General features: G+C 41.1%; 1 protein-coding gene across 1 annotated transcript in view; it reads left to right on the forward strand.

Moving 5' to 3' along the window:
• ARMC9 (armadillo repeat containing 9) overlaps positions 1-26,856 on the forward strand; it is a 105,788-nt gene that overhangs the window by 62,306 nt on the left and 16,626 nt on the right. Inside the window, exons 15-21 of the mRNA XM_077826107.1 lie at positions 1,924-2,063; positions 3,212-3,288; positions 5,260-5,334; positions 9,060-9,150; positions 11,035-11,093; positions 22,439-22,543; positions 22,970-23,085. Coding sequence (XP_077682233.1) covers positions 1,924-2,063; positions 3,212-3,288; positions 5,260-5,334; positions 9,060-9,150; positions 11,035-11,093; positions 22,439-22,543; positions 22,970-23,085 — 663 coding nt within the window. The remainder of the gene's footprint in view (positions 1-1,923; positions 2,064-3,211; positions 3,289-5,259; positions 5,335-9,059; positions 9,151-11,034; positions 11,094-22,438; positions 22,544-22,969; positions 23,086-26,856) is intronic.

The raw sequence follows: 26,856 nt of genomic DNA on the forward strand, positions 1-26,856 counted from the left end.
AAATGCAAACTAGGCAGGCTCTGTTCAGGGCGGAAAGAAGAGCACTTGATTTTCATACAACAATCATCAGAACCCACTGTGGCTGATGAAAGAAGTGCCATTGATAACTGGAGGAAGACCCAACTCTGCTGGCAGAATTAGTCTGATTTCTTGGCAATTGTCAGACTCAAGTGAATTTGTGCACATTAATGTCTGTGCATTTTAATATGTATTTTTAATTGCACAGTCTCATTGAAACTATATCAGGACAGCTCCCTTATCCTGAAAGTCCCAAAAATCTATACAGGGACAAGAAAACCTGTGCGTTCTCATTCAGTTATCTGCAAAGGGGGGGTCAGGGTTTGCCCTCTCTGCAGAGAATTAGCTAGTTTTCATCCTCGACCTTTGAGTCTGGAGCCATCCATTCAGACACTGTCTCTCCTTTGGCTTTTATGAGAGCAGCTCTACCATAGAAACTTGCTGCCAGTGCCTCCTGCAGTGAATTTCTCTTGGGACTGGAGGAAGGTAGCTGATGTCACCCCCTCCTGAGTCAGTCACTCTCCATCCAAGTCCCCTCTTCTCACAGGAGAGCAGCAAGGGATCAGTCTTGCATAATTACAGTCTCTCTTTTAAATCAAGATTCAAAGTTTGCCTGTGAAGACTGTGGGTTTGTTTTTGTTTTTTACATTTGTCTCATTTAAAGCTTGACTGGAGAAACCATTTGCATGCACCGTAAGGGAGAGGCCCTACCTGAGTGGGGGTAGATGAGACTCAACACAGTTTCTTTCATTCTAGATTTTGTGGTATCAGGCAAATTGTTACCTGTACCATACTGCTGTGAGTCCCAGCCAGAAAAAAAAAGCAGATGCCATTCTTAGAGAAAAAGAGATTTCTATAAATGCAGTTATAAAGAATGCAGGGGAATTTATTAAGTATTCTTTTGGCACTAAGCATGGTATGGTGCAATAGGCTGCAGAAATTTTAAAATGATACTTTATTATTAACACTAGTATTTAATCTTGTGCAAGGACTGCTACAGATAACCCATATGAAGACATTTTTGTTTGCATCAGATGTTCCCCAGATATTGCTCCAGTCCATGCCACAAACCCACTTGGCAATCTGTGAGTGCAGCAAGCTTCTCTGGGGGCGGGGAGAGGCTATCTGGATCAATTGCCTGGCCTTTTAATAATAATAGAAATACATCTTTTTTGTTCATTGAAGATTATTTTTGGTCGACCTGTGAATTAGGCTTAAAGTGCCATGGGTATTAGATAAAATGGAGGTAATGAGCTCTTCAGCGCAAAGTTTCCACCAGCGAAACAACATCTTGTAGTAATCCAGGCTCAGACACCAGGTAAAATGAGTTCTGCAGCCTGGTTTGAATTTCTGATGAATGTTTTGCCTTGCCAGGGAACAGACACCCTTATAGTTAGCAGAACCTTCAAATATTCAGTGTGGTATTGTATAGGGAGTAACTCTGTGTGAGAAGAGAGTTAAATGAACCAAGAATCTTTCCAGGGAAAAGAGTAAATAGGATTAAGCAAAGATAATATTTGCTAAATTGGAGGTGGGCATGGGGGGGGACCAACTTTCCATGCATCTTCTCTCACAGACATAGCTACCACTCCTTGTTGGGGTGGCTTGATTAAGTCAACAGGAGAGCTCTCTCCCGTCGGCTGACAGCGACTACACTAGAGAGCTTACAGCGGTGCAGCTGCAAGCTCCCTAGTGTAGCCATAGCCTACGTTTGCATCCTACAGTTGTCTCTCTCTTCACGTCTTTGGGTTTTATTAATGTTCTAGTTTCTCTGCCTGTGCCAAAAAGTGTAATTTACACTCTTTGTTGGAGGGCTAACATGTAGGAAATAGGAGAAGTAGTTTTACTGCACTCTTATTTGAAATACATATAAACAGTGTAAAATGTATTTGTTTTATATCCTAGACGTGCCTTGCAGTCGGCTATGATCAATGATGGGCTCATTTTCTGGCTGGTTGATGTTTTAAAGGATACGGACTGCCTGTCAGATTACACGCTGGAATATTCTGTCGCCTTGCTCATGAATCTTTGTCTCAGGAGTTCAGGTCTCTTACAGTTACAGATGTAATTTTTCTGTTGGGAAATGAGTGGGGAAAAACCCTGACCCTGAACCTTTCATACTGATATTACTGAGGTCTTTCAAGTGATTTTGCATTATGTCTGTTTTTATCAAGATTTATCTGTGTTTAATTGCCCCCACCACTATAGACTCTGAGCTCCATAAAAGGTGCTTTATCAAGATTTATCTGTGTTAAATTGCCCCCACCACTGTAGACTCTGAGCTCCATAAATGGTGCTTTTGATCAGGTGTCTTTTCCAACCTGTTCTGAAACAAAATCCACGCCTTGTGGGGAGTCAAAACTCACCTTCTTGCTGGAGTTTGGCTTTGTTACCAAAGAAATTAAATTAGTGTTCAGCTCAGTCCTCCCCTGGCTTGTCTGTACCTAGGGTTGTTCCCCTCAGAACTGCTCTATCTATACCTGGGTCCTCTCTATAGAGAGCCACTCCCACTTTCCTTTATATACGGGTGATGTGAGGAGCCACCCACCTGACCTCACTGAGTCAGCAAAACTCATTTAACCCCTTCCCAGCATGTTCATCACCTAAAAGGGTGGAGCGTTTCAAGCAAAAACAGTCTGTCTGCTACAGGGCTAGAATGAGTTACCTGATTTCTGACTGGGCCGAAGCAAATAATATGCCTGTTTATAAAAGCCAGTTAGAGCTGAGCTATTCAATAATGCAATACGGCCCCATCCTCACCTTGCAGGATTGGACCCATAGCGATCAACAGTCCTCTTATGACACAGAGAGCCTCATGATAATATAATGATACAGTTTGTGACCCCAAGGAGTTTACAATCTTAAGAGATTTTAATTAAAAAAAAAGTGGGGGGTGGAGTTAAACCCAGATAAGTACACAATAGCCCTCAATTGGGATCATCAAAGTAACTTTGTTAAACTGTTGTGGGATCAATGTCTCAGACTTTGAAAGTAAATATTTTAGAAGATGTACCTGTCTAAAACCAGAGTAATTCAATTGACTTCAGTAGAGTTATTCTGAGAGCAGAATTTAGCAGGAGTGGGGAGCCGTCCATTGCATATTGCATTGTATTAATGTTTAGGAAAGAAAGAAGAATTTGGTTCTTTTAATTTCCTTCTCTGTATTTGAAAAAAAAAAATTATGCCTTTGCAGGGAAGAAAATGTGTGCGAAAGTTGCAAACCACGTGCTCAAAGTTCTCTCTGATCTCCTTGGCCATGAGAACCATGAGGTACTTGTACAGCAAATATTCCTCTGTTTGGGCAAGGGAAGTGTAAAGCTGATGATTAAAAAAAAAAGGTGTGTTTTGCTTGGTCCTTTGCTATTGTACCCTGGCAATAAATCACATGGAATTTCAGTGAAGTTCACAGTCCTGTAAGCTCATCTGGGCTCAGTGAATGCTATGGGGGTTTTTCCCTCGAGATTTTGTTCTCTCTCTTCAACTGTATGATTGGTAATTTGAAAATGAATGTTTGGTAGCAGTATGGTTTTCACATTCCAAACTGCAGGTTCCTGGGATTATTTTAAAGTAATCTAAAACCAAATCTTTCCAAGCCTTACTACATCGGGAGATACAAAACTGTTTGTGATGCAGACCATATGCGAAGCATCAGGTGCAAACAAGTCACCTCCACCAGTATTTTTTTCTTTCTTTTTTCTTTTTAAAAAGAATACTATAAAAATAGCTGGGTGGCCCTAAGTGTTTCGCTCCAGATATCTCTCCATCTGCTGCTTCATGTGGGCTGCCATTTTACGCCCAGCAGTTCAGGGCAGGAGAAAGTGGATACAGCATTTGCCTTCAGTGTGAATTTTAAAGGGAGTGTGGGGAGGCAGAATGTCATTTATCAGACTGGGGATTTCGGCGAGAACATCAGGATTCAGTCCCTGACTCTCATGGAAAATGTCTTAGAACCTTAGATGAGCACCAGTGGTTGGGCCCACAGTTTTATATCCCATTCTGCAATGGGAGCTACGTTTTAAACATCTTTTTGTTTTTATTACCTTATTGAAACTGAAAGTAGAGACAATTTCCCTGAGCAACCTGTGTGTTTCTTCTGTGTCTTATAAAAATCCACGGTGTGATGTGGCTCAGCACGTCTGTACTACTTTATTTTAATTAAGATTCATCTTGGGAGTCTCTTGTTGGACTAAAAAAGAAAAGGAGGACTTGTGGCACCTTAGAGACTAACCAATTTATTTGAGCGTAAGCTTTCGTGAGCTACAGCTCACTTCAAGTACTCCTTTTCTTTTTGCAAATACAGACTAACACGGCTGTTACTCTGAAACCTTTTGTTGGACTGTATTGTTAGCCTTGTTTTTGTGACCAATGTGAATTGAAGGTGGTTTGGTACAGTGCATGGTGATGTCCACTTATGGCCCAGTCCTGCACCATTTAATTCAATAGAAGTTTTGACATTGAAGTCAATGGCAGTAGGATGAGGCCCTTGGATGATGGGAGAGTTTTCTGAAGTTTTTTCAAACTAGTAGTCACGAGTGTCTTGGAGATCTAGATATACTATGTTATAATGTCCTGTGTTGAAGAGATTCCTCATGGATTTTTAAAGTAGATGCGTAGAACAGCGGGATCCAACCTTCTTCATCATGAGAGGCAACTATGGGTCATGGTAGGTAGTTTCCTGCATATACCTGCACTATCTGGACCTACCTACAAAAATCCTTCTAACAAAATCAGGTGGTAGGGCTGAAGAAGAGACCTCTGGGATCATCTGGGTCACCTCTTGTCTCAAGAAATTTGATATATGACTTTAGCTTAGCTTACTTTTCCTTAAAATTATCCAGTATCCCCCATGACAGTAAACAGAACCAGCAAGTCTTGCCAGGGAACAGTGTTTAGGACCTTCACATATTTGTTGCATTCTTGGTCTAAATCTACATGAGCCACCTTGTTTTATATTCTTCAGGGGATGCAGAGAGCGCCGAAAACCGTGGAATCCACATGTAGCTAAAGTTGGCCCTCACACAAGGCTCCTGATTACCAGCTGGCCTTCTGATCACCTTCCTAAAAGTTTACTGGTCACCAAGTGGCATTATCCTAAGCAGGGAAACTTTTGTGTGAGTGGCATCAGAGTCCATGTGTGTGGCTCCTTTCCACCTAGGCTTCGCCTGTTGGCAATTGGATAGAATTCAAGAGTTGGAATCATTAAAAGTGCACTGACCATTGGCACATTTTCTTCCTTCTCAGATACAGCCCTATGTGAATGGAGCGCTGTACAGCATTCTTGCTATCCCTTCTATACGAGAAGAAGCCAGAGCAATGGTAAGGAACATCGGATTATACAGAGAAAAGAAATCAGAAGAAATGGATTGAGTAAGGAAGTAACATATCTACATAGACATATTTCTGACACCTACACTTCAAACCATGCTGTAAATGCATATTTGGAGTTCTCATTTTACTTCTGCAACCCCTCCCCTCCCCATATGTAATTTCATTACAGTAACTGTAGGTTATGTTACATTTTCCATTATTGTCTGGGCTGTGTCACAGAGTATGTCATGTTATTTTGGGAAGATATTGGGCCAAATTCCACTTTGATGCAAGCTGCTCTGACGTGACTGAAGTCAGTGGAGTTGCATCCACTTATACCCAGGCTGAGTTTGAATCACTGGTTCCTATTGACTACTACAAAGCTGTGTGGTCTAGGCTGAGCTGCTCCATCAATTACGAAGTAGTCTGTGAGAAATTATAGTCAAAATGGAACTGCTGGATGTTCTGAAAGAGGAAATTTGCCATCCCTGTAGCCAGTGATGTTGAAGGAATTGAGGTGATGAATGGTCTCCTGCAGAGCTGTCACTATCTTTTGGAGGAGATAACAATGCACCATCACAAGCCAGCAGCCAGAGGCTTGTATCTGGTCTAATTTGTACTTGCTCACATTGTCTGTTTTATTATGTGAAATCAATTTAAATGTAAACCTGGGCAGCATGTCTCCTTTCCTGCCATTCTTTTCTTACTAAGTCTATTCAAAAGGCATCTCTGAAGACCCCGTTTTCTGCGTTTTCATGTTTAAACGTTTGGATTAAAAATAGCTGTTCATTATCAGCTCTTCCAGCATTAGCTGGGGAAGGTGATACCACATTAAATAATACTCGTAATAATTAGGATGAGAGGCCGCTTCCCTGCATCTGCAAGGCTCCTAAGGAATAGCCTGCACTGGCGATCTATTTTAAAGGACAACTTGGGTTTGATTTTTCAGAGTCAGTAGGAGTTGGACACACAACTGCTTTTTGTACCTTGGAAAATCTCCCCCTTAATACACACAGTTTTGGGGTGTGGGTGTCTCCCATGTATTCACATATATGATGGGGTTAGCAGCTTGCTAGTCTTCTACCCATTGTGGTGGCCAACTAAGGAGGAAGGGACAGGGTCTTGGGTTTCAAGGGTTTTGTCTAAATTAGGATTTAAAGGTGTTATTTAGAACATGTTAGCTAACACGATCCAACTGACATGTTTGAAAAAGTGAACATAGACAAGGCGGTGTAGCTGTTCACGCAGGCTAAGCTGACCATGTTAACCATAGGCTGCCTCCAGGCTTTAACTTGGCAGGCTCAGCTTGTGTGAAGACAGACTTTTCAAATGTTAGGGTTTCTCTTCGCGTACAGTGCCACAGCGGTGCAGCTACGCCTCTTGTGGCGCTTTTGTGAAGACGCTACTACCCTGATGGGAGCGCTTCTCCCACCTGCATGGCAGCTGTGTCAGCTCAGGAAGCTCTCCTGCGGTTGTGCTGCCTGCACGGGGTTAGGTGGGTGTAACTGCATTGCTCAGGGAGGTGGATTTTTCACATCGCTGGGTGATGTAGTTATACCAGTATAGGTCTGTAGTGTAGACCTGGCCTGAGTTAGAAAGTATTAGCTAACACCTTCTAACAACGCACGTTTTTATCCTAAAAAGAACAGGAGGACTTGTGGCACCTTAGAGACTAACCAGTTTATTTGAGCATGAGCTTTCGTGAGCTACAGCTCACTTCATCGGATGCATACTGTGGAAAATACAGAAGATGTTTATATACATACGAACCATGAAAAAATGGATGTTTATCACTACAAAAGGTTTTCTCTCCCCCTACCCCACTCTCCTGCTGGTAGTAGCTTATCTAAAGTGATCACCCTCCTTACAATAAGAAAAGGAGTACTTGTGGCACCTTAGAGACTAACCAATTTATTTGAGCATGAGCTTTCGTGAGCTACAGCTCACTTCATCAGATGCATACCGTGGAAACGAGCTGTAGCTCACGAAAGCTCATGCTCAAATAAATTGGTTAGTCTCTAAGGTGCCACAAGTACTCCTTTTCTTTTTGCGAATACAGACTAACACGGCTGTTACTCTGAAACCTCTCCTTACAATGTGTATGATAATCAAGGTGGGCCATTTCCAGCACAAATCCAGGTTTTCTCCCCCCCCCTTTTTTTTTCCACACACACAAACCCACTCTCTGTTGGTAATAGCTTATCTAAAGTGATCACTCTCCTTACAATGTATGATAATCAAGGTGGGCCATTTCCAGCACAAATCCAGGGTTTAACAAGAATATCAGAGGAAGGCGGGGGGGGGGGGGGTAGGAAAAAACAAGGGGAAATAGGTTACCTTGCATAATGACTTAGCCACTCCCAGTCTCTATTCAAGCCTAAGTTAATTGTATCCAATTTGCAAATGAATTCCAATTCAACAGTCTCTTGCTGGAGTCTGGCTTTGAAGTTTTTCTGTTGTAATATCGCAACTTTCATGTCTGTAATCGTGTGACCAGAGAGATTGAAGTGTTCTCCGACTGGTTTATGAATGTTGTAATTCTTGACATCTGATTTATGTCCATTTATTCTTTTACATAGAGACTGTCCAGTTTGACCAAAGTACATGGCAGAGGGGCATTGCTGGCACATGATGGAAATGGCCCACCTTGATTATCATACACATTGTAAGGAGAGTGATCACTTTAGATAAGCTATTACCAACAGGAGAGTGGGTTTGTGTGTGTGGGAAAAAAAAAAAAAAAGATGGGGGGGGGGGAGAAAACCTGGATTTGTGCTGGAAATGGCCCCCTTGTAAGGAGAGTGATCACTTTAGATAAGTTATTACCAGCAGGAGAGTGGGGTAGGGGGAGAGAAAACCTTTTGTAGTGGTAAACACCCATTTTTTCGTGGTTTGTATGTATATAAACATCTTCTGTATTTTCCACAGTATGCATCCGATGAAGTGAGCTGTAGCTCACGAAAGCTTATGCTCAAATAAATTGGTTAGTCTCTAAGGTGCCAGAAGTACTCTTTTTCTTTTTGAGAATACAGACTAACACGGCTGTTACTTTGAAACATGTTTTTTATCCTAGTTTATGTGAAGCCAAGGAGGGCATTTGGCATGTATGAGTGCAGTAATAGAGGAGAGAAGCAGGGAGTAGGGTCTCTGAGGACAAAGAGAGTTGGTACGAGGGAGCTGAGCCACTTTCATTCCTAACTACTGATTTATTTGCAGGCACAATTATTGTCATTTAGGTGCCTTGCCCTGCCGAATCCGTGAGCTGCTACCCAACATATGGAGCTGGACATTAAATGGCATATTAAAAGGTTACAGACACAAAACAGATCCCACAGTTGCTAAAAGAGATGATGTGGGTTTAAGGAGAGGATGAAAATCAGGCCCCCCTCACCTCCCACTTTCCTCTGAAGCCTGCACAAATCTTTTCATACTTTTTCCTTTCAGAGAGAGGTTTTTAATGAACCAGTATGTATTGAGTTTAGAAAGCAGAGGAGTAGCTCCTATGGAAATTTGTGAATATTGCGTGTACTGAAGGCTTCTGTGTTCAAGTGTGGTAGCAGATTTCCTTAATTTCTGGGCAGTTGATGGACAGAATGGAATATTTATAATTGTACACAGCAGTTTCACTATACATTTTCTCTTCCCAACAAAACAATAATTTTAGCCAGTGAGATGACCTGTGGTGGGCTAGTGGCATGAAACACTCACCTAGCAATGTTTTCCAATGTATCCAGGGAATGGAAGAAATTCTGCGGTGCTTCATCAAGGAAGGAAACGCCGAGATGATCCGGCAAATTGAATTCATTATCAAGCAACTCAATTCAGGTCAGGGGAACAGATGCAGCTATTATCCAGGCTGTAAATCTTTCATGAAGCCCATAAAAAAGCTCATGTTTTTATATGGCACTGGGAACTTACAAAGAATGACAACGGGGTGATGGACTGGGAGAGCTCAAAGAGGGAACATGAGGATTTCAGTGTCAAATGTGTTTTAAAATTTCCTTTGTGTTTCAAAAAGAAACATTTGGACCTAAATTCCAAAGCTTTCTGACCATGTGCAGCGTGACGTTGGATGGTTATGTTGGGGCATTGTCCTCCCAGAAACAAAGGTACAATGCTTGAATAAGCTGGCGATTTTACTGGTAGCACAGTACAGTGGCACAGGGTTCAGTCTTGCTCTTCTCTTGGTTCATAGCTGGGTAAGGACAGGAAGTTCTTGGTGTCTGTGACCTCTCCTTACCCCAATCCAAACGTGAAGTGGAATTGACAAGTTATGTTCTGGCCTTTGTGGCTGGAAGGAAGTGGCTGGAGAGAGAAGAAATAAAGATAGCAAACAAGGGTGAATTCAGGAGGCATCCTCCTGCTAACTAAAAATAATTCTGGTTCAGTTGTCTTCTTGTACTTCGGAAAGGAGCAGAGGTGGCAATGAATCTTCCTGTCTTAGGCTATGTCTACACTAGCACTTTTGTTGGTATAACTTATGTTGCTCAGGGGTGTGAAAAAAACACCCCCCTGAACGACATAAGTTATACCGACAGAATGCCAGTGGGGACAGCGCTGCTCTTTGGGGGTGGTTTAATTATGTCGACGGGAGAGCTCTTTCCCGTCGACATAGAGAGGTGACACAGGTGATCTTACAGCAGTGTAGCTGGATGGCGACAGCGGTGCCGCTGTAAGCTTTCTAGTGTAGACATGGCCACAATGTGGAAAAGAACAAATTGAGTATCATGCAGTTAGTGTTTGACTAGGGCAGGGGTTCTCCAACTTCATTGCACCGCGTCCCCTGACCATGAAAATTACTACACGACCCCAGGATGGGGGACCGAAGTTTGAGACTGCCTGAGTCCTACCACCCTGGGTGGAGGGAGCAAAGCCAAAGCCCGAGCCTTACTGCCCTGGGCAGGGCTGGGGGGGCCTGTTACCTGAGCACCACCACCTAGGGCTGAAGCCCTTGGGCTTCGGCTTTGGACCCTGGTGGTGGGGGTCGGCTTTCGCGTTAGGTAGAGAAACTCGGGCTTCATCCCCAGGCCTCCGCAAGTCTAACGCCAGCCTTGGTGACCCCATTAAAATGGGGTCATGACCCACTTTGAGGTCCCAACCCACAGTTTGAGAACTGCTGGGCTAAGGTGTTGTCGATATAGTAAAATATTTTGCTGCTCTGTTTGTGAAAATGGCATTCTGAAAGGGGATATGTGACTGTTGGGCAACATTTCTGAGTGTGAAGATCTGCAGGAAGAGCCTGTGAGTTTAGATTGTTTTCAATACCGTGGTGTAGGTTTGCTCTCGTGAAATATGCCTCTCCGATAATAACATTCATTTTGTAATTTACTTGTGGGGGCATCTTTAAATTATATTATTCAAAAGCTATTTGTTTAATTCTTTGTGTGCCTGCTATCCCCTCATCATACTGTAAATATGAGGATTTAACTAGCTGGGTATATCATGAGTAAGTAACTATTCCTAAGTATTTCTGCTTCTGCCTTCTTCGGGGAATCTAAGAGATGATTTTTGGTGATTCTAAAAATGTTGCTGTTCTCAGAATACTAGCACAAAGTCCAAGAGCTGCTGTAGAAAGAACTAGCATAATAAATATTGTCAAGCTAAATTTTTCAGGACGGAGGATAATAGCTAGAGTTTCTGATGGGATGGACACAGACTAATTCACCTTTGGTCACGTACGCTGGTATTTTTTCTTTTGTTTCTTTCTAGAAGAACCATTGGATGATAGTGTTGAGTCTGATGATGAAGAGGAGGATGAAGATGATGAAGTAAGTATAAAGGCCTGCTGACATCTCCTGGGAAACTGATTAACATTCTATTCAGGAACAGTTGTGCTGATTGTGGGGGATTTTGTATGTCTGTTCTTCTGTGGGGTGTGTTTTAAATTTCATTACCAAGGATATTTGCATAAAAAGAGGACCTCTGCTCCTGCTGCTTATTCCTCATTTGAAGTCCTAATCCTTTTCTTATGGCATCATAATCATCACAACAATAAACTATGATGACATAACAAAGGATTACAATTTAAAGTAAGGAAAGCAGAGGAGCTGTTATATCAGCAGAGATCCTGTTTTCATGCAGATGTCCTTATAATTAGAAACAAAGGAAGCAAATGACCAAAAACACCAGCAGAAGTGTGTAAACTGAATGTTTACCGGTTTATTCTTTGAGGCATCATCAGCTGTTTAAGGTGTAACTTCTTTTCTTTCTTCGAAATTTTAAAATCTTTTTAATTAACTCTGTTAATGTAAAATTAGCAAACCAGTAAGTACAAATTTCAGAGTAACAGCCGTGTTAGTCTGTATTCGCAAAAAGAAAAGGAGGACTTGTGGCACCTTAGAGACTAACCAATTTATTTGAGCATAAGCTTTTGTGAGCTACAGCTCACTTCATCGGATGCATTCAGAACAAATGTGGTTCTTGATTTGGAAAATCAGTCCCCTTAAAAAGTTGAATCAGAATAGTGGACAGAATGTGCAGGCAGCCTGCAATTTGGGCAGATAAGAACTAGTCAGGTGTGCATTTCAATCTCTGCTAATTTAAGCTTTTTCTATGCTAGTGTTTTTCAGGAAACCTCCTACACAGCAAAAGGGGGAGCCCTAATGTAGACAGCACATAGGCCTTTTAACCATTTTATTACCTAAACAAACCAGCAGAATAGAATGGTGTGGTGGTAAAAATGCCTTTGCTCTTAGCACTCCTGCCATTGCAACATCTGTGCAAGTGCAACAGTAGGAGATTTCCTGGAAAAATACTGTAGACAGCCAGAGGGGAGTTCCTCCATAGAGCACCCTTATTACATAAAAAGTGCTGCATGCATGAGCAATTTAAAGGGACAGCTAGAAGATATTTTATAGGCTTATACCATATAGTGCAATAGACAAGTGTGTGTGTGTATGTATATGTGTGTATATATATATATATTTGTATGTATATATGTTTTTTTGTGTGTGTGTATATATATATATGTTCTAAAATGGCCCTTGGTATTGCTAGCTAGCAATCATGCTTAGTCTTTCTTTACAAATTCACTTTGTACTGTGAAAATTCATGGAGAATAGCTATGGACAACACCTAAGTATATGACCCAAACCCGCAAAAAGTAGGAAATTCAAAGGTCAGCATGCCACTTAGTCCTGTATTCACCAGGTCCAGGGACAGATGTTTTGTTATCCCTCAAGTCATGCAGATACTGGGCTAACTTCAAGGCACTCCTTTTGTTCTCTACTACAGCAGTTGTGCTTAATTGTATCGCTATAGCACTTTAGCAGAGCTGTTCTTTTATTTTTAAATGAGAAAAAATTACCAACTTTTTTGCAAATTTTTTGTGTTAAGAAATGTAGAGTGCAATATAATTAAATCATATGGAATTTAAAGGAGAAAACAGACACCAATGAACAAGTGGGTATTCCTGCAGAGAACTTATTTGCTGCAAACCAAACTCCCCTTTATAGTCTATTTACTACAGGGTAACAACAGCTGAATGTACATTTCAAAGTAATTTATTTTTAATAATAATAGTGAATAATATTATTATTTATTTGTATTACCATATTGCCTATGAAACCTAGTCATTGACCTCACTGTGCTTGGCACTGTATAGAAACAGAACAAAAAGATGGTCCCTACCCCATATTTGATTCATTGTGAAGTTAGAAAAACATTGCAAAGGTCCCAATCTTGTGAGCTACTGGGCACCCTCAGAGCCCATTGACTTCAGCATCTCACAGCATCTGGCCTTTTGTAGCATTGTTTTCTGTGGTTGGGTAGTTCTGAAGCGATTGGGTTTCTGGTAGCCAATGTCCATACCATGGATTAATGAGATGGTGATGAACATATGTCCACTGGGAACTAGATTGAACCCAGCAAACTGATTCCACCTTTGACCTTCCCCATATTTGAATCTACATTTGCAAGAATGTTAATTCTCAGCTGTCTAGCCCCTAGGTGGTGCAAAGAACTGATTCATTATAGGATGAAGTTATTATAACTACTTAATTTCCAGTTATCTTTAAGTACATGAATGTCCAGTAATCTGCCCTCAAAGCAATGGATGTGGCACATTCAGGGTATTTCAGGATAGGGTGACCAGATGTCCTGATTTTATAGGGACAGTCCTGATATTTGGGGCTTTTTCTTATATAGGCACCTATTCCCCTCCCCTCCCCCCCCCCCCCCCGGTCTTGATTTTTCACACTTGCTATCTGGTCACCCTATTTCAGGAGCTCATCTTTATGACCTCTCACTGCTACCTACATCACTTGTTTATAAAACCCCTTATTAGGGGAGCAGCTATTGCTAGAGGTGAGGTTCTGTGACAGTGATTGCCTTGCGTCCGCTGTGACAGCACAAGATGGCAAAATCTTCCTTTGGTCTCTGGCATTTTTTGTTTCTGAGGGATACTTTGACATGGCTTTGATCTGTTGTGATGTATAGTGACGCAGAGACCACTTCAAGAACGGTGTGGCCTGAACTTCATAAGTGTTGAACACTCTGTTCTTCAAGGGCCGCTCTCAGGAGTAAAAGGGGAGTTAATTCTCCATGTCCTGTTCCATCTTTGAAACAAATAAAGATCTATATTTTTGTGTTACATAAGCTTTTCCTTTATATAAAAGAAAAAACTCCCAAGACCATTTTTTAAAAACTTGCTTCCAGGCAAGCCAACTTTCAAGTCAATGCTAATTGTTAAGGGTAAGTTATAAATCTTTATTTCCAGGGGCTTATTGACATACTGCCAGGCCCTTAGCTAGATCATTGCCACTGGATAACTGTAATTTTATTCTGTTATCAAATGGAGGCCTATTCCAGTCCCTTGATTACAAAATTGGTATCAAAGATATATGCCAAAATAAATGGCAATAAAATGATATGCTAACTTCATGCAGGTTATTGTTTTTGTAAATAACCAATGATTTGTTCACTCACTGCCTCACAGATATAGACCTTTGTATTTATGGAATGCAGAATGTAATTGTTCTCCATGGTGAGATGGAGTTCCATGATTATATCTGATTTTACAGAGCTGTCTGGCAAACCAACTTAAGGGAGAGTTTGGAAAAGTTTTATACACAGAAAGTCTATTTGTACACACTCAAATCAACAGTGCCAGTTGAAGTAACTTTACAAACTGTCACAAAATCGATGCATTTCAGGGTATATACATATTGGCTGTTTGTTAACACAGACTGCTTGTTTTATAATATGCTAGTGACCATCGTGCTGCAAATGTGTATAGCTTAGTGGCTATTTAAAAAAAACAAACACCAAAAAAAGCATTGTAGGGAAGTGGCTTTTTTGGCTCACCACCTATTTTCCTCAGCACATCCCTATCGCCTTCCATTATAGCAATATGTTTATGCAAAGATTTCCCCCAATTACCATTAGCTTTCTATATTTTGCTATTTCTGTATTTAATTTTAAATTAATCTGATTTTTTGTTGGCTTTTAGCAGATCTCACGGTAGTGACCACTTAAGACTAAACTACTCCGCTAAGAGTTGGTAGATGCTACTGCAGTATGGAGGAATATCTGGGCTTTTCAGAAAAGCTGGAGCTGTGTGTCTGTTTCAAAGCCTTGTGTCTGATCTTTTTTTTCTAAAGTAGCTTTCCAGATATTGCATGCAGCTTTTCTGAAAGGCCTTTTATAACAGCCCATGTCTGAGAAGCTATAACAACAATAGGCTTTAGCCTCTTGTAGCATCTTAAACCCTGTCACATGCTCATGTTTCTTTAAAATAAACAAACAGAACTCCAAGCTTTTAACCAAACTGCTGGGTTTTGTCCAGCTCTTAGGAATCACATTTCTTATAAAAAACAGATGGGTTTAAAAAAAATTATTTTTCACTGCAATAAAACCTGTTCTCATTACAGTAAATTGCACCATTATTTGTGTTCATAAGTGTGGATTCCATCACAGTCTTACACGTCATAAAATGATATAGACACTGTGAAATGTGGACATTTCAGTGGTTGGAAAAGCTTCCAGTTGTGCAGGCCTCCAGTGTAATAAACTCGATTATTCATTTGCCAGTACATCCTCCCTGAAATCATCTGCCTATTGAGAAAAGGAAACTTTAAAAAAAATTATAAATAAATAAAAATAGTAGGCAAAAGAGTCTAATTTGCATTTCCCCTCAAACTGTAAGTACAACAGATGTTAGAGTCTTCTGGGCTTCTGAATTCTGTGGTCCCTGTTGGGAGAACAGAGCAGGGGCTTTGGCTGTCTCCAGCACCTTTCGTTAAGTGGGAGTCTTACTTGTGTGCTGGCTTACTTTTTACTTTTCTCTGTGGAAGTAGACAGCGGCTCACCAGATGCAAAGCAAGGGTGAAAAAAGGTACATGGTGGCTGATCTCAAAACGTTCAGACCTTTTTTTCAACAGTTCCATCAGCCATTTCCCACAGAAACAGGAGCTGAAAGTCCGTCACCATCTGGGAGTTAGAACTATGACTTGCCAGACTCAATAGCTGGCTACCGGCTGAGAACAAAGAATATTGGCATGCTTTAGGAATCCAAAAGTCTGTAATTCTCCAAGAAAAAAATACGAAAAGTCTACACATCTTTAAAGTATCTTTACACAGAGCCTTTCTTGCAATACAATTATTTGGTTCATTTTATGTACATGTTTTGAAAGAACACTTACTGAAAACAACAGCACTCTTTAATTAGTACAGATTTACCAGATAATCTAATAGGTGGTCTCACAACACACCCAAACTGTGAATTTACCCAGTTTAACTGCATACCATGTCATGTGACTTCCTGCCTTATTCAGGCACAAATCATTATTTAAAAGTTTATGCCTTTAATACATCTTTAGTGCCCGCTCCTGCAGTGCACCCTCCCATCAGGACCCCCATGAAAGTCAATATGACTCCCCACAGAAATAAAGACTGCAGGATTTATTGCTTAAGAGACAGATTATATGCCCCTTATTATTTTAAGAACAGAGTAAATCACCTATTTCAGCAAAGCATACTCATATCAGCACAAAAGTGTATTTGTTATGCCCTGTAGTAGCAGATATGATAAAGTATTTATTTTTAAATAATTAATCTTTAAATGTGGTTTTAATTGGGTTTGGACAGTCTTTAAAAGCAGTGTGTAAAAGTAAATACATGATATACTAGCTCTAATTCTAAATTAATTTGTAAATTTGAGATTTTATTAGATAAAATAACAGGACATTTATAGGATACCTTCTGATCCACCTGTCACTCGGCACCTGGCAATAAAATCAGTTCCCTTCAGTGTGAAAATACAGCTCAGCTAGAAGCAACATCAAAAGAAAAGAGCTTAATCTTCGGGATTGTGCTACAGTGGCACAGCTGATACATTTCAGTGTAGATGCTACCTATGTAGATGGGAGAGTTTACCTAGCACTGTCTACATGGGGACTTAGGAACGCTGCTCAAGGGTGTGGATTTTTCACATCCCTGACTCACGTAGTTAAACCAACCTAAATTTCCAGTGTAGACCAAGCCTTAGACTTCAAGCCATTAACACCTTCACTGCTGTGGTCTGCTGCAGCTGTTGTGTGGTGGTAGAACAGGGCATCATTGCGTTGTGGTTGTAGTGGAATGATGTTTGGGTAGAGGGATGTACTCCGTACAAGGGACTAGAATGTGGATATGTTTGGATCCAGATACCTCGTACATTAAGCAATATTCAGGCAGTTGTGAGATTCTGAAGATTTAGAATGGAGACTAAAAGGGAGTATTTTTTCACACAACACACAGTCAACCTGTGGAACTCCTTGCCAGATGATGATGTGAAGGTCAAGACTACAACAGGGTTCAAAAAGGATCTAGATAAGTTCATGGAGGATAGGTCCATCAATAGTTATTAGCCAGGGTGGACAGGGATGGTGTCCCTAACCTCTGTTCGCCCGAAGCTGGGAATGGGCGACAGGGGATGGATCACTTGATGATTCCCTGTTCTGTTCATTCCCTCTGGGGCACCTGGCATTGGCCAGCTGGCATTGGCCACTATTGGAAGGCAGGATACTAGGCTAGATGGACCTTTGATCTGATCCAGTATAGCCGTTCTTATGCCCACTTGCCAACAGAGCCTAGAACTTTGTGTGCAGAATGAAATAGAAGCCTCAACTGGAGGACCTTAGATATCTAGTTAAGATAGATAACACGATGAAGAGAGCCAATCCGTGAAGAGCTTTAAAGCTTTTTAGAAGTGAAACTGTTGTCAGGCCAATGGAAAAAGTAAAAAAGGATGTTATGATCAACCAGTTTAACTCCTGGCATGTGTCTAGCTGTTACGTTGTAAGCATACTAAAGAAGATAAATAACAGGAAAGCCACTGATGGTACGTTTTTCTTGCTGCTTTCATCCAGAATAATTGCAAAATTGCTTTATAGACTATGGTTGATATTTTCAATGCAGTTTAGGGGTTTTAGACATGTACTGTATCTTTCATTAAAATTAATGTATGCAGTGTTGTTGTAGCCTTGTTGGTCCCAGGGCATTACAGAGACAGGGTGGGTGAGGTACTGTCTTTTATTGGACCAATTTCTGTTGGTGAGAGAGGTAAGTCTTTTGAGCTTTTCACGCCTACCACTGATATGTAGTTCTTATAATACAGCAGCCATTCTATACTAGAAGTGCCATGCAACTATTTTAGAAAGGGGTAGGAAGAATGATGTCTCCAATTTGTTGAGAAAAATGACTGTGTTGGTCTTTTTTGGAATTATTTTGGGGAAATATAATTAAGAAAGTAAAATGAGTAAAGACTAAACCCACTTCCTATTTAGTGATTGCAAACTGGAATTCATCGCAGATGATTAAGTTAACAAGTGCTTTCTTAATTCCCTGCATGAAACAATAATTCATTCCAAGGCTTTTCCTTTAAACCATAGAATATTTTTGTGGCATATAAGCAATATGTCTATAACCTAACGCCTGTAACATAAGCATGTTCACATGCTCCTGATGCCCATGGCAGCAGGGCTAGTAAGAAACAAAATAGCCATATCAGAGCAAAGATTATGGTTTTGTTTAACATATTAAATAAGTGCTAAATATATAAAGGTGCAAGCAGAAAAATATAGGGTCAAATCCTTAGCTGTTGTGAATCCGCGAAGCTCCATTAAGTCAAGGCCTACTGAGGGTGGTGGCAGTATCTGTAGCCAACATGTGCCACATGAAATCTCTCCCATACGCACACTTATAAAACATATTCTTTCTGAACCTGTTTTGAGATTGCATAAGCATCTGACATTTGGATGATTTTTGTCGCAAAGTGTCATAAGGTGGCTGACCCATTAAATGAAGTAGGTCCAGCTCCCCTGTGCCAGAGCAGTTGTTCCCATTTGGCCTTTTAAGGGGGATGGTAGTATCTGTTGGAGGCTATAAAGGACCAGGGAGAATCGGAGAGGAGAGAGACCCGGTGAGAGAACAACCTGGTGAGTTAAGTCTGCAGGCCTTCCCTGGAAAGAGGGAGGAATTACCAGGTAGTCAGTGGAGAGGCAAGCCTGCTGACTTTCAAGAGTCAAAGCTGATGCTGGGAGGCTGAAAAGAACTGAGGGCTAGGAAGTCAGGGGAGGGGGGTAGCCAGCTGTCCTTCCTGAGGCAGAGAACCATGGAAAAGAAGGCTGGAGAGGGCTGAAGGCTGACAGCAGCAGCGGGAGGTGCCTCCTGGCTCTTGGAGCTGGAGAGCTGAAGCCAGAGGGCCAGAGAAGGAAGAAGGCTGGAGAGCTGGGGTGTGATGAGGGACGCCGGGGTTCTGCTTGATGTACTGTCTGGACTATGATTGCGGGGCTTGGTATTGGGACTTATTTTGTTATGGCTTATGTGCATTGGACTTCTAAAATAAATTCCCCAAGGGTTATATTTTATACTCAGGAAGACCATTCGGACTATTTCTGGGGCCCCTGAAAGGGAAAACTGAGGCAGAAATGTCTGCTGTGCCACAGCCTACCCAGGAGGGTGCTCTTGTTGGGGCCATCCCATGACAGTTATTTCCCAGCTTGACTGAAGCCTACTCCCTCACTTTATGTCATGCTCATGTAAAGGTGCTTGTCCTGTCCTTTTTCTCCTTTTATGCTCTTTGGGAATGATCCAAAGCCCACTGTAGTCAATAGATAGTCACCATTGACTTTAATGGGTTTTGGATCAGGCTTTTTATGTTTCATAACAGTAGCTAGTTCTTCTTCAAGTAGTGTCCCTGAGGGCACTCCACTTCAGAAGCACATGTACCTCTGATTGGAGGTTTTTGGTAGCAGGGTCTGTTTTTTCCATACATGTGCTCCAGACCTTCTTGTGCTCTGTACTGAGGAGATATGGATCTGTACAGGTGAACTGCCCTCAATTCCTTCTCAACTGCCCTGTGGCCTGAGATGGAGTTTATAGGTTCCCGCTTCAAGCTTAACCTTTAGCTTTTAGCTCATTTGGGTTATAAGTCTACTTCAGTTTGCTCCTTTTGGGTTTATAGTTTTGTAGTTCTTCTAGTTAACTAAGAGTTTGTTTCCGTTAGACATCCCTTCCTCTCCCACCCCCATCCCAGGGGTTTTCCCTCCAGGATTGTCGTCTGCATGGTGTTCTGGGATCCCTGGAATTCAAGCACTGCTTCACCTGCCATTAATCTATGCCAGTCAGCAATGTCCATTGCAAGTGTGTCTTGGAGACACGCACATACTGTGTAAGTGCAAGATCTGCTTGGCCTTCAGGAGTAGATCTAGGAAAAATAGGGAGGTTAAACTTAGGCTTCTCATGATGGAGCCCTCCTTGTGACCAGCCTTGGATTCAGGCCCAGATGCCTGCCTTGTACATCAGCCGCTGAGTGACCACAGTACCCCATCGACCTCAGTCACTGTAGAAATAGACTGTTTCAGAGACCCCGTGTTCCAGAAAGGGTACTGCTGAGGCTCCAGGCTTCTCCAATACCTGGAGTCTTAGTCAAAGAGTTCAGGCTCTTTCAAGAATCACAGTACCAAGCATGCCTTGGTACCAGACCCATATCCAGTACAATCTAAGCAGATTGCACCACAGAGAGTAAGTAAACACTTTGCGTCAAGGAAGCTGGTACTGTTTACAGAGCTCTCTGTGCTATGGCCAGTACATAAGCAGGTGTCTCAGACTATTAATTGGTTCCTCCAAAGCTAGCACCATCCTCTGTACCATCAAATATTCTGCTAGACAAATATCGGTGAAGCAAACAGCATCCTTGGTACCGCTGCTGACTGTTGCAGAACCTCATTCAGTTTCAGCACACAATCACCTGGTACGGCAGGAATTTAGATTCTCTACAGATTTGTCTGTCTCAGATAAGCCACAGTCTCCTTTCTTGATGGATACCAAAGGACTGTCAATACTGTGATCTTCTAGGTCACGGAGACCTTCCCCTTCCTCAGTACCCCCTAGTCTTCCGGTACCTTCAGGATGAGGCAGATAAACATTGTTTCCGCCTTCAGTCTGCTCCTCCCTTGGACTAAGCTGAAGACATCTCCTCAGATTCCCAGATTTCTGGGCAGGGATATCTGTTGTATTAATTTAGATGGCAGATATGGACCCAAAGCCTCAAAGGTATTAACATGACCCTGTCATTGCCCAACATTAAAAATACTAAACAAGGTTTGGGGTTTGGTATACAGAGACCTTGGCCTGCTTTCAAGGAGCAAGAGGCAAGGAAGTGACACCACAAACCAGTATCTCCTCATCTTCACCAGATGAGGCTGTAATGCCTTCCCCACCTTCTTATGCTGATGATTTTAAACAGTTTCAAGAACTTATGAAACAGATTGCTAACACTCTCCAGATCCCCTTGGAGGCAGTTCAAGAGTTGCAGCATAAGCTTTTAGACATTCTGCACGTGACAACTTCTGGTCAAGTGGTCTTGCTGGTGAATAAGGCTCTAATTGAACCTGCCAAGACCATCTGGCAGACTCCAGCTACTGTACTGCCTACAGACAAACAAGTATTCTTTCTTGTTATGAGGTTGCTAATGATCAGCCTCTTTCTAGAATAATAGCCCATTTTACAAGATCCCAATGTACATCCATGGCACTGCAGAAAACTGTACCAGTTGCAGAAATTTGCAAATCTTCAACTTGGGCATCAGTTCATATGTTTTCCAAACACTGTGCCCTGATGCACACTTCCAAGTCAGATGCTGCTGTTGGCATGGCAGTCCTATCTTCAGTCTTAGATACAACTCTGAAGCTCTGTTCTCCTTCCAGGAGTACTGCTCAGGAGTCACCTGAAGTGGAGCACCCATAGAGACACTACTCAAAGAAGGAGAGGTTACCTACCTTGCACAGTAACTGTAGTTCTTTGAGATGTGTTCCCCATGGGTGTTCCACTAGATGCCCTCCTTCCTTTCTGTTTCTGAGTCTCGTCTCACGGTTCTTAGCAATAGAGAAGGAACTGAGGGTGTTTTGCCTGTACAGCTCTATATATCCTCAGTATGGGACAGAAGGAGGTCTGGTGTGTGCGTGCAGGCTGAATAGGCACTGCTACCAAAAATCTTTGATCAAAGACACATGGGGCACATGCACATCTAATGTGGAGCACCAGTAGGGGGACACATCCTTGAAGAACTGCAGTTAGTATAGAAAGTAAGTAACCTCTCCTAGAATGATTATTAATTTACTTTTCCGTACAATGTTTTATTGTTGCAACCTTTTTAAAAAGCAAAACTGCCTTTCCTTTAGTTCTAGTGTGGTGCTCATCTGTCATGTTCTTTGGAGGATGGAGTGGAACTATTCTCGTTAGAAAGTAATGAATATTAACACCATGTTCTTTATTATTGAGCCTGCATAGAATACTTGGGGATTTGAGATTTCAAGGCGACCAGCCCGTCAGGGCTATAATTTTTTTCCTTCAGCCTTGCTAAGGTTATGCAGCTACTGGGAGGAATTATTTATATTTATTTCTGATTGAATCAAATGCTTGGACAAGGGTGTATGTACACGCATGCGCACACACACACATAAAAATTCACACAAACATTAGTTCACATGTGCAGCCCTAGTAGCAAGAGTCATTTATGTTTTAAATGCGTATTGCACAAGTGACTGCCGGAATGAAAATTAAATGCTTAGACTGGAACTGAAAGCTGCCCAAGGGTCTGTGTTCAAATAATCGAAGTATATTATTGTAACAGGAGGACCGTCATACAATGGAGGCTGATCTGGACAAAGATGAGGTGTTACAACCTCAGCTGGGAGAGCTATCAGGAGAGAAGCTGCTGACAACAGAGTATTTGGGAGTAAGTACCACTCATTGGGATTCTAAAATACTGAATTTGTTTGGCTAGGTATTTAATTTCAACATTTCAATCAACATATAACACCCAGAGGTTTAATTATAACAGCTGTCTTTTTCTGTGTGCTACATATAAGGCTGGCTGAGACTCAACTCTTTGCCTGCCTACTCAGCCCCAATCCCTTACTATCTGTTGAGGAACTTCTATCCAGCAGAAATAAGATGGGCTTGGGAAAGGCAAACTTGCATCCTTACTGAGCCGGCTCGGAACAGAAAGAGCTGTAGTGTAGACATGCTGTAAAGCATGGCAAATCCTGTTCAGTAACATTAGGATACAAATCTAGGTTGATGCTCAGATAGTCTTCATATCTCTGTTCCAATGACTTCAGTTTCCCCTCTCTTTCCTCCTCTTTCTCCTTCTGTGTATTAGATAATGACCCATACACCAAAAGTGAAGAAGAAGCTGTTTCCTGGTGTCCATCAGAGCATAGATGAGCCTCTCCAGAGACCAGTCACCCCAAGCTATCACAGAGCTGCATACCCAACGTAAGTCTGGGCAAATGAGGCAAAAAGTTGGATTTTTTGTTCTTAACTTTGAATTTTACTCCAAAATAATGTAACTTGAATATACAAAAAATAAAACCTCCATATTGGAAAGTACATTGCCATTGTCATTCTTTACAGGTTTTTTACCTAAAATAATGGATGTTTGAAAAAGAAAAGGAGGGAAAACTGCAGTCAAAGATGGGTCCATTGACCAAAGTCATGTACTTGGGATAATGGAATGAAAGTTTACAGAGTCATTTGTCTTAAGCTTGCAGTAAATCCTATGTGTCCATATTCTCCACCCCAAATATTCAGATTATAATATCTAAACTGTGTTGTTAAATCTATTCACCTAAATACGGGTTATTGCTAATTATGTGCTCTATGTATCGTATGACGTTAAAAACAAACTTTGTATCTGTGAATAATCTAAGCACTATACGCAGATGTACAAACACTCTTTTCTCAACCTATGCATTATATAATTTTTTTAACATTAGCTTTAATAAAAATTTTATTTCTGTGGGTGAGGTCCATGCAGCAGTTGACATACCAGTGGATCTTCCACTTCATAAACCAGAAAATGTAATCTCCTCTAGGGACAATTGCTGCCCTCACGTGAAAGCAGAAATTGAGACAGACAAAGATTACAAATGTGGTAAATGCGCTAGTTACTTAAAATGATAACTAAAAGGGATCTTGTGAAAGGGAGATCTATGACTTCTGGTTGCAGCTCTACGTGTAGCTGAAGTCAGTGGTAGGATATTGTTTTGCAATTGGAAATAAGAGACTTCCGGAACCCTAAAGACATGGTATTTATCAAGCTTTCTGTTCTTAAACAAAATAAGTCTTACCTAGTTCATTCTTGAGATGGGATTTCTCCTCTTCCTCTCCATTATGGGGGAGGTAGAGGATTTGACACTGTCCTATCACACAACAAAGAACAAGTTTAACCAATTTTTCTTCTTTCAGGTGCATGCAGTCTTGGATTGTACCAAATCCAAGTAGCCATGGTGCAGGGTTGAGGAGTAGTCTGTCTTGAGGATTTCTCATATCCATTTCTGTGTGCACTTTTCAAACTGAGAGACTACCAACCATTCCTATTAGGATGGAATATGGTACCTCAAAAGCCACTAGATCAACAACATAGTTAAATATCTTTTTACTTATTTTATTTTATTCAAAAATTAAAAAGAAAAATGTCAGGTTGAAATCTGGGCATTCTTAAAAAATGAGTTACCTTCAGTTTCAGGTTCTATATCTGCCTTTAAGTTCTCCAGTCCTTTTTTTTGGTTTTACTTGCGCATCTTTCTTAAAATGCTTTTCTTTCCCATTACATGTGGAAGACCCACACAAATAGGGAAACTGACTCTGAATTGGCAAACAGTGGAACTGATTAAACACAAAGAGCTGCCAAATGTACAAAGTAAACAAACAGAGAAATTACAGAGAAAATATTTAATTTACAGTGAACTTAGGTGTTACTTGTAAAAATAGGTAGCATTTTCAGACAAGTTGTGACCATTTCTTTTAAAGCTGCCTTTACACTCACAAAGTTTGGGGAGTAATATCAGAAGATTGACAAGTTTACACTGAGTTTCTGTATACAGAGAATGGTTTACTGCATAGAATCCAGTGAGAAAATTGCCTTTTCAATAAGCAACAAGACTATTTGCAATATCTGTACTGCACCAAGCCCAAAAGTCAAAATCACTTTGGTATGAGCTAAAGCCTCATTTAATACAAATTATTTTTGTAGTATCCATGTGATACTTGACTATAATATGACTTTTGTATAGTTTCTTTTATACAAACTGTCACAAAATGCAGTTACAAAGGTAAAATATGAAAGCAGAAAGTAGGGGAAAATGGTAGAGGACAACATTTATTGTATATCTACAAAGACACTAACAAGAGCCTTGACAAAATCAGTTTCTAGTTGAGTGCATAACACTTTCCCCATTTCAGGATGTAAAAATTGAGCATGGTATATAAAACAAGCAGACCCCAGTTCTGACATGGGAAATGTATGTGGTATCCCAGGGAAGAATTTGGCTTTCAAGGTCCTATTTTTGCCTATATACTATTATTGGTAAATTTATGAAGAAAATGGCTGAGGTGTTATTATAGAATCTAGTTCCTCTTCACAGCATAAGTGGGGTACAGATTTTAAAGCATGTGGTAAAAGAATCTTTCTTCAGCATGGTCCATTTTTCCATATCCATAAAACCCCAAATCTTAGCAAACCATCTACATATGGCTGGAGAGCAGTGACCAAGTAATAATGTGGGGCTGCTATCAGTAACGCACAGATCTTTTTATTCTTGGTTTCCTTGCACTTCCCCAAAAGAGCTATAGACCCAGATGATGGAATCTATCGAACATGTTGCTGAACATCAGACCAAAGCCACTTTGCTACTGGCCAATACCATCAAATGCCTTCAAGGTTTCCCCTTCCCCTGTAATTTTTGCTACCCGCAGGAAGCTAGAAAACCTGGATTCATTCTGTGGAGTCTACAGTCATTGTAAAGTAATGCTTATTTAGTGCTTTTCAACTGTAGCTCTCAAATGCCACAAAGGTGGCTGACCCTCACTATCCCATTTTATAGATGGGAAAGATGAAACATGTAAAAGGGAAATGACTTGCCCCAAGGCCATGCAACAAATCAGTGGCAGAGCTGGGAATAGATCTGAGGTCTTCTGACTCCATTCCACTGCACTCCTCTCGAGGCCACAGCTGTTCCCTAGATGAGGTTAAATAACTCATGTCCGTTACAAAAGTAATACCCCAGAACTGATTCCTTTCTAAAGATTTCATCAAGGCTTCCCAGGCTTCTCTACCTGATATTGATTCCACGCCATGAGCTGACTGTGACACAGTGTGAATTGTGCCTTGCAGCCTGCTCCTGTCTCACAATGTAACTAAATGACTGATTGCTCAGAAACCCACTGAGTACAGGCAGCTACAATAGTTGAGGGACCTATTCCTGCACTGGAATAATGAGGATGCAAAGCAGCCTCTGCAGATTGTTTCTTTGCCCCATGTTGCAAAACTGCAAATAATTTCTGTAGGTTTTTGCTGGTTTAAAAACTGTGAACTTTAAATTTCTCTATTTTAGTCAGATGGTAAAACCAGTGTGAACACTATTAAGCGCCAACCAAGTTAAATAGGAAAGCAGGCGTTAATAGCATGCATGAGAGGTTTGCATTTTACAGTGAAACCCTCTATAGCTAACTTCCCTGTGCAGGAAAACAACTAGAGTAGAAAGGCAATAACCAGAAAAGTGGATTTACAGAAGAAAAGGGCAAGATCTAATGGAGTTTATACCCAGCTAACTTAGTTTAGCAAATGAAATTGATTACTAGTGGATAAGAACTAATAGGATGCCCTTCAGTTATATTGCTTTGCTCACAGATCACACCCTAGCAGTCCAGACATGAAGAGAAAGGCTTGAGCTATATTTATTTGATTATAAATCACTTAAGTAAACTAGTGACTGCATTGTATCAAACTGCTGTGGAATATGACAAGTTTTACCCCTTGATGCTTTTCTACATGGGAAAACTCAGGACAATTAATTAAAATTAACTAAAAGTATAAATTTAAAGTGGATTAAATGGCATTAAACATGGACACTCTTATTCAGAATTAGTGTGGCCTTCATTCAGTTTACAGCTTGGCTGGGAGCGGGGGGCACTCAGGAAAATTACCTCCAATTAACTAAAGGTGTGAATTAAAAGTGGATTAGTTAAACTGCATTGAACGCTTAT

The sequence above is a fragment of the Eretmochelys imbricata genome, chromosome 9, assembly GCF_965152235.1.
Source record: "Eretmochelys imbricata isolate rEreImb1 chromosome 9, rEreImb1.hap1, whole genome shotgun sequence".
Classification (NCBI taxonomy): Eukaryota; Metazoa; Chordata; order Testudines; family Cheloniidae; genus Eretmochelys; species Eretmochelys imbricata.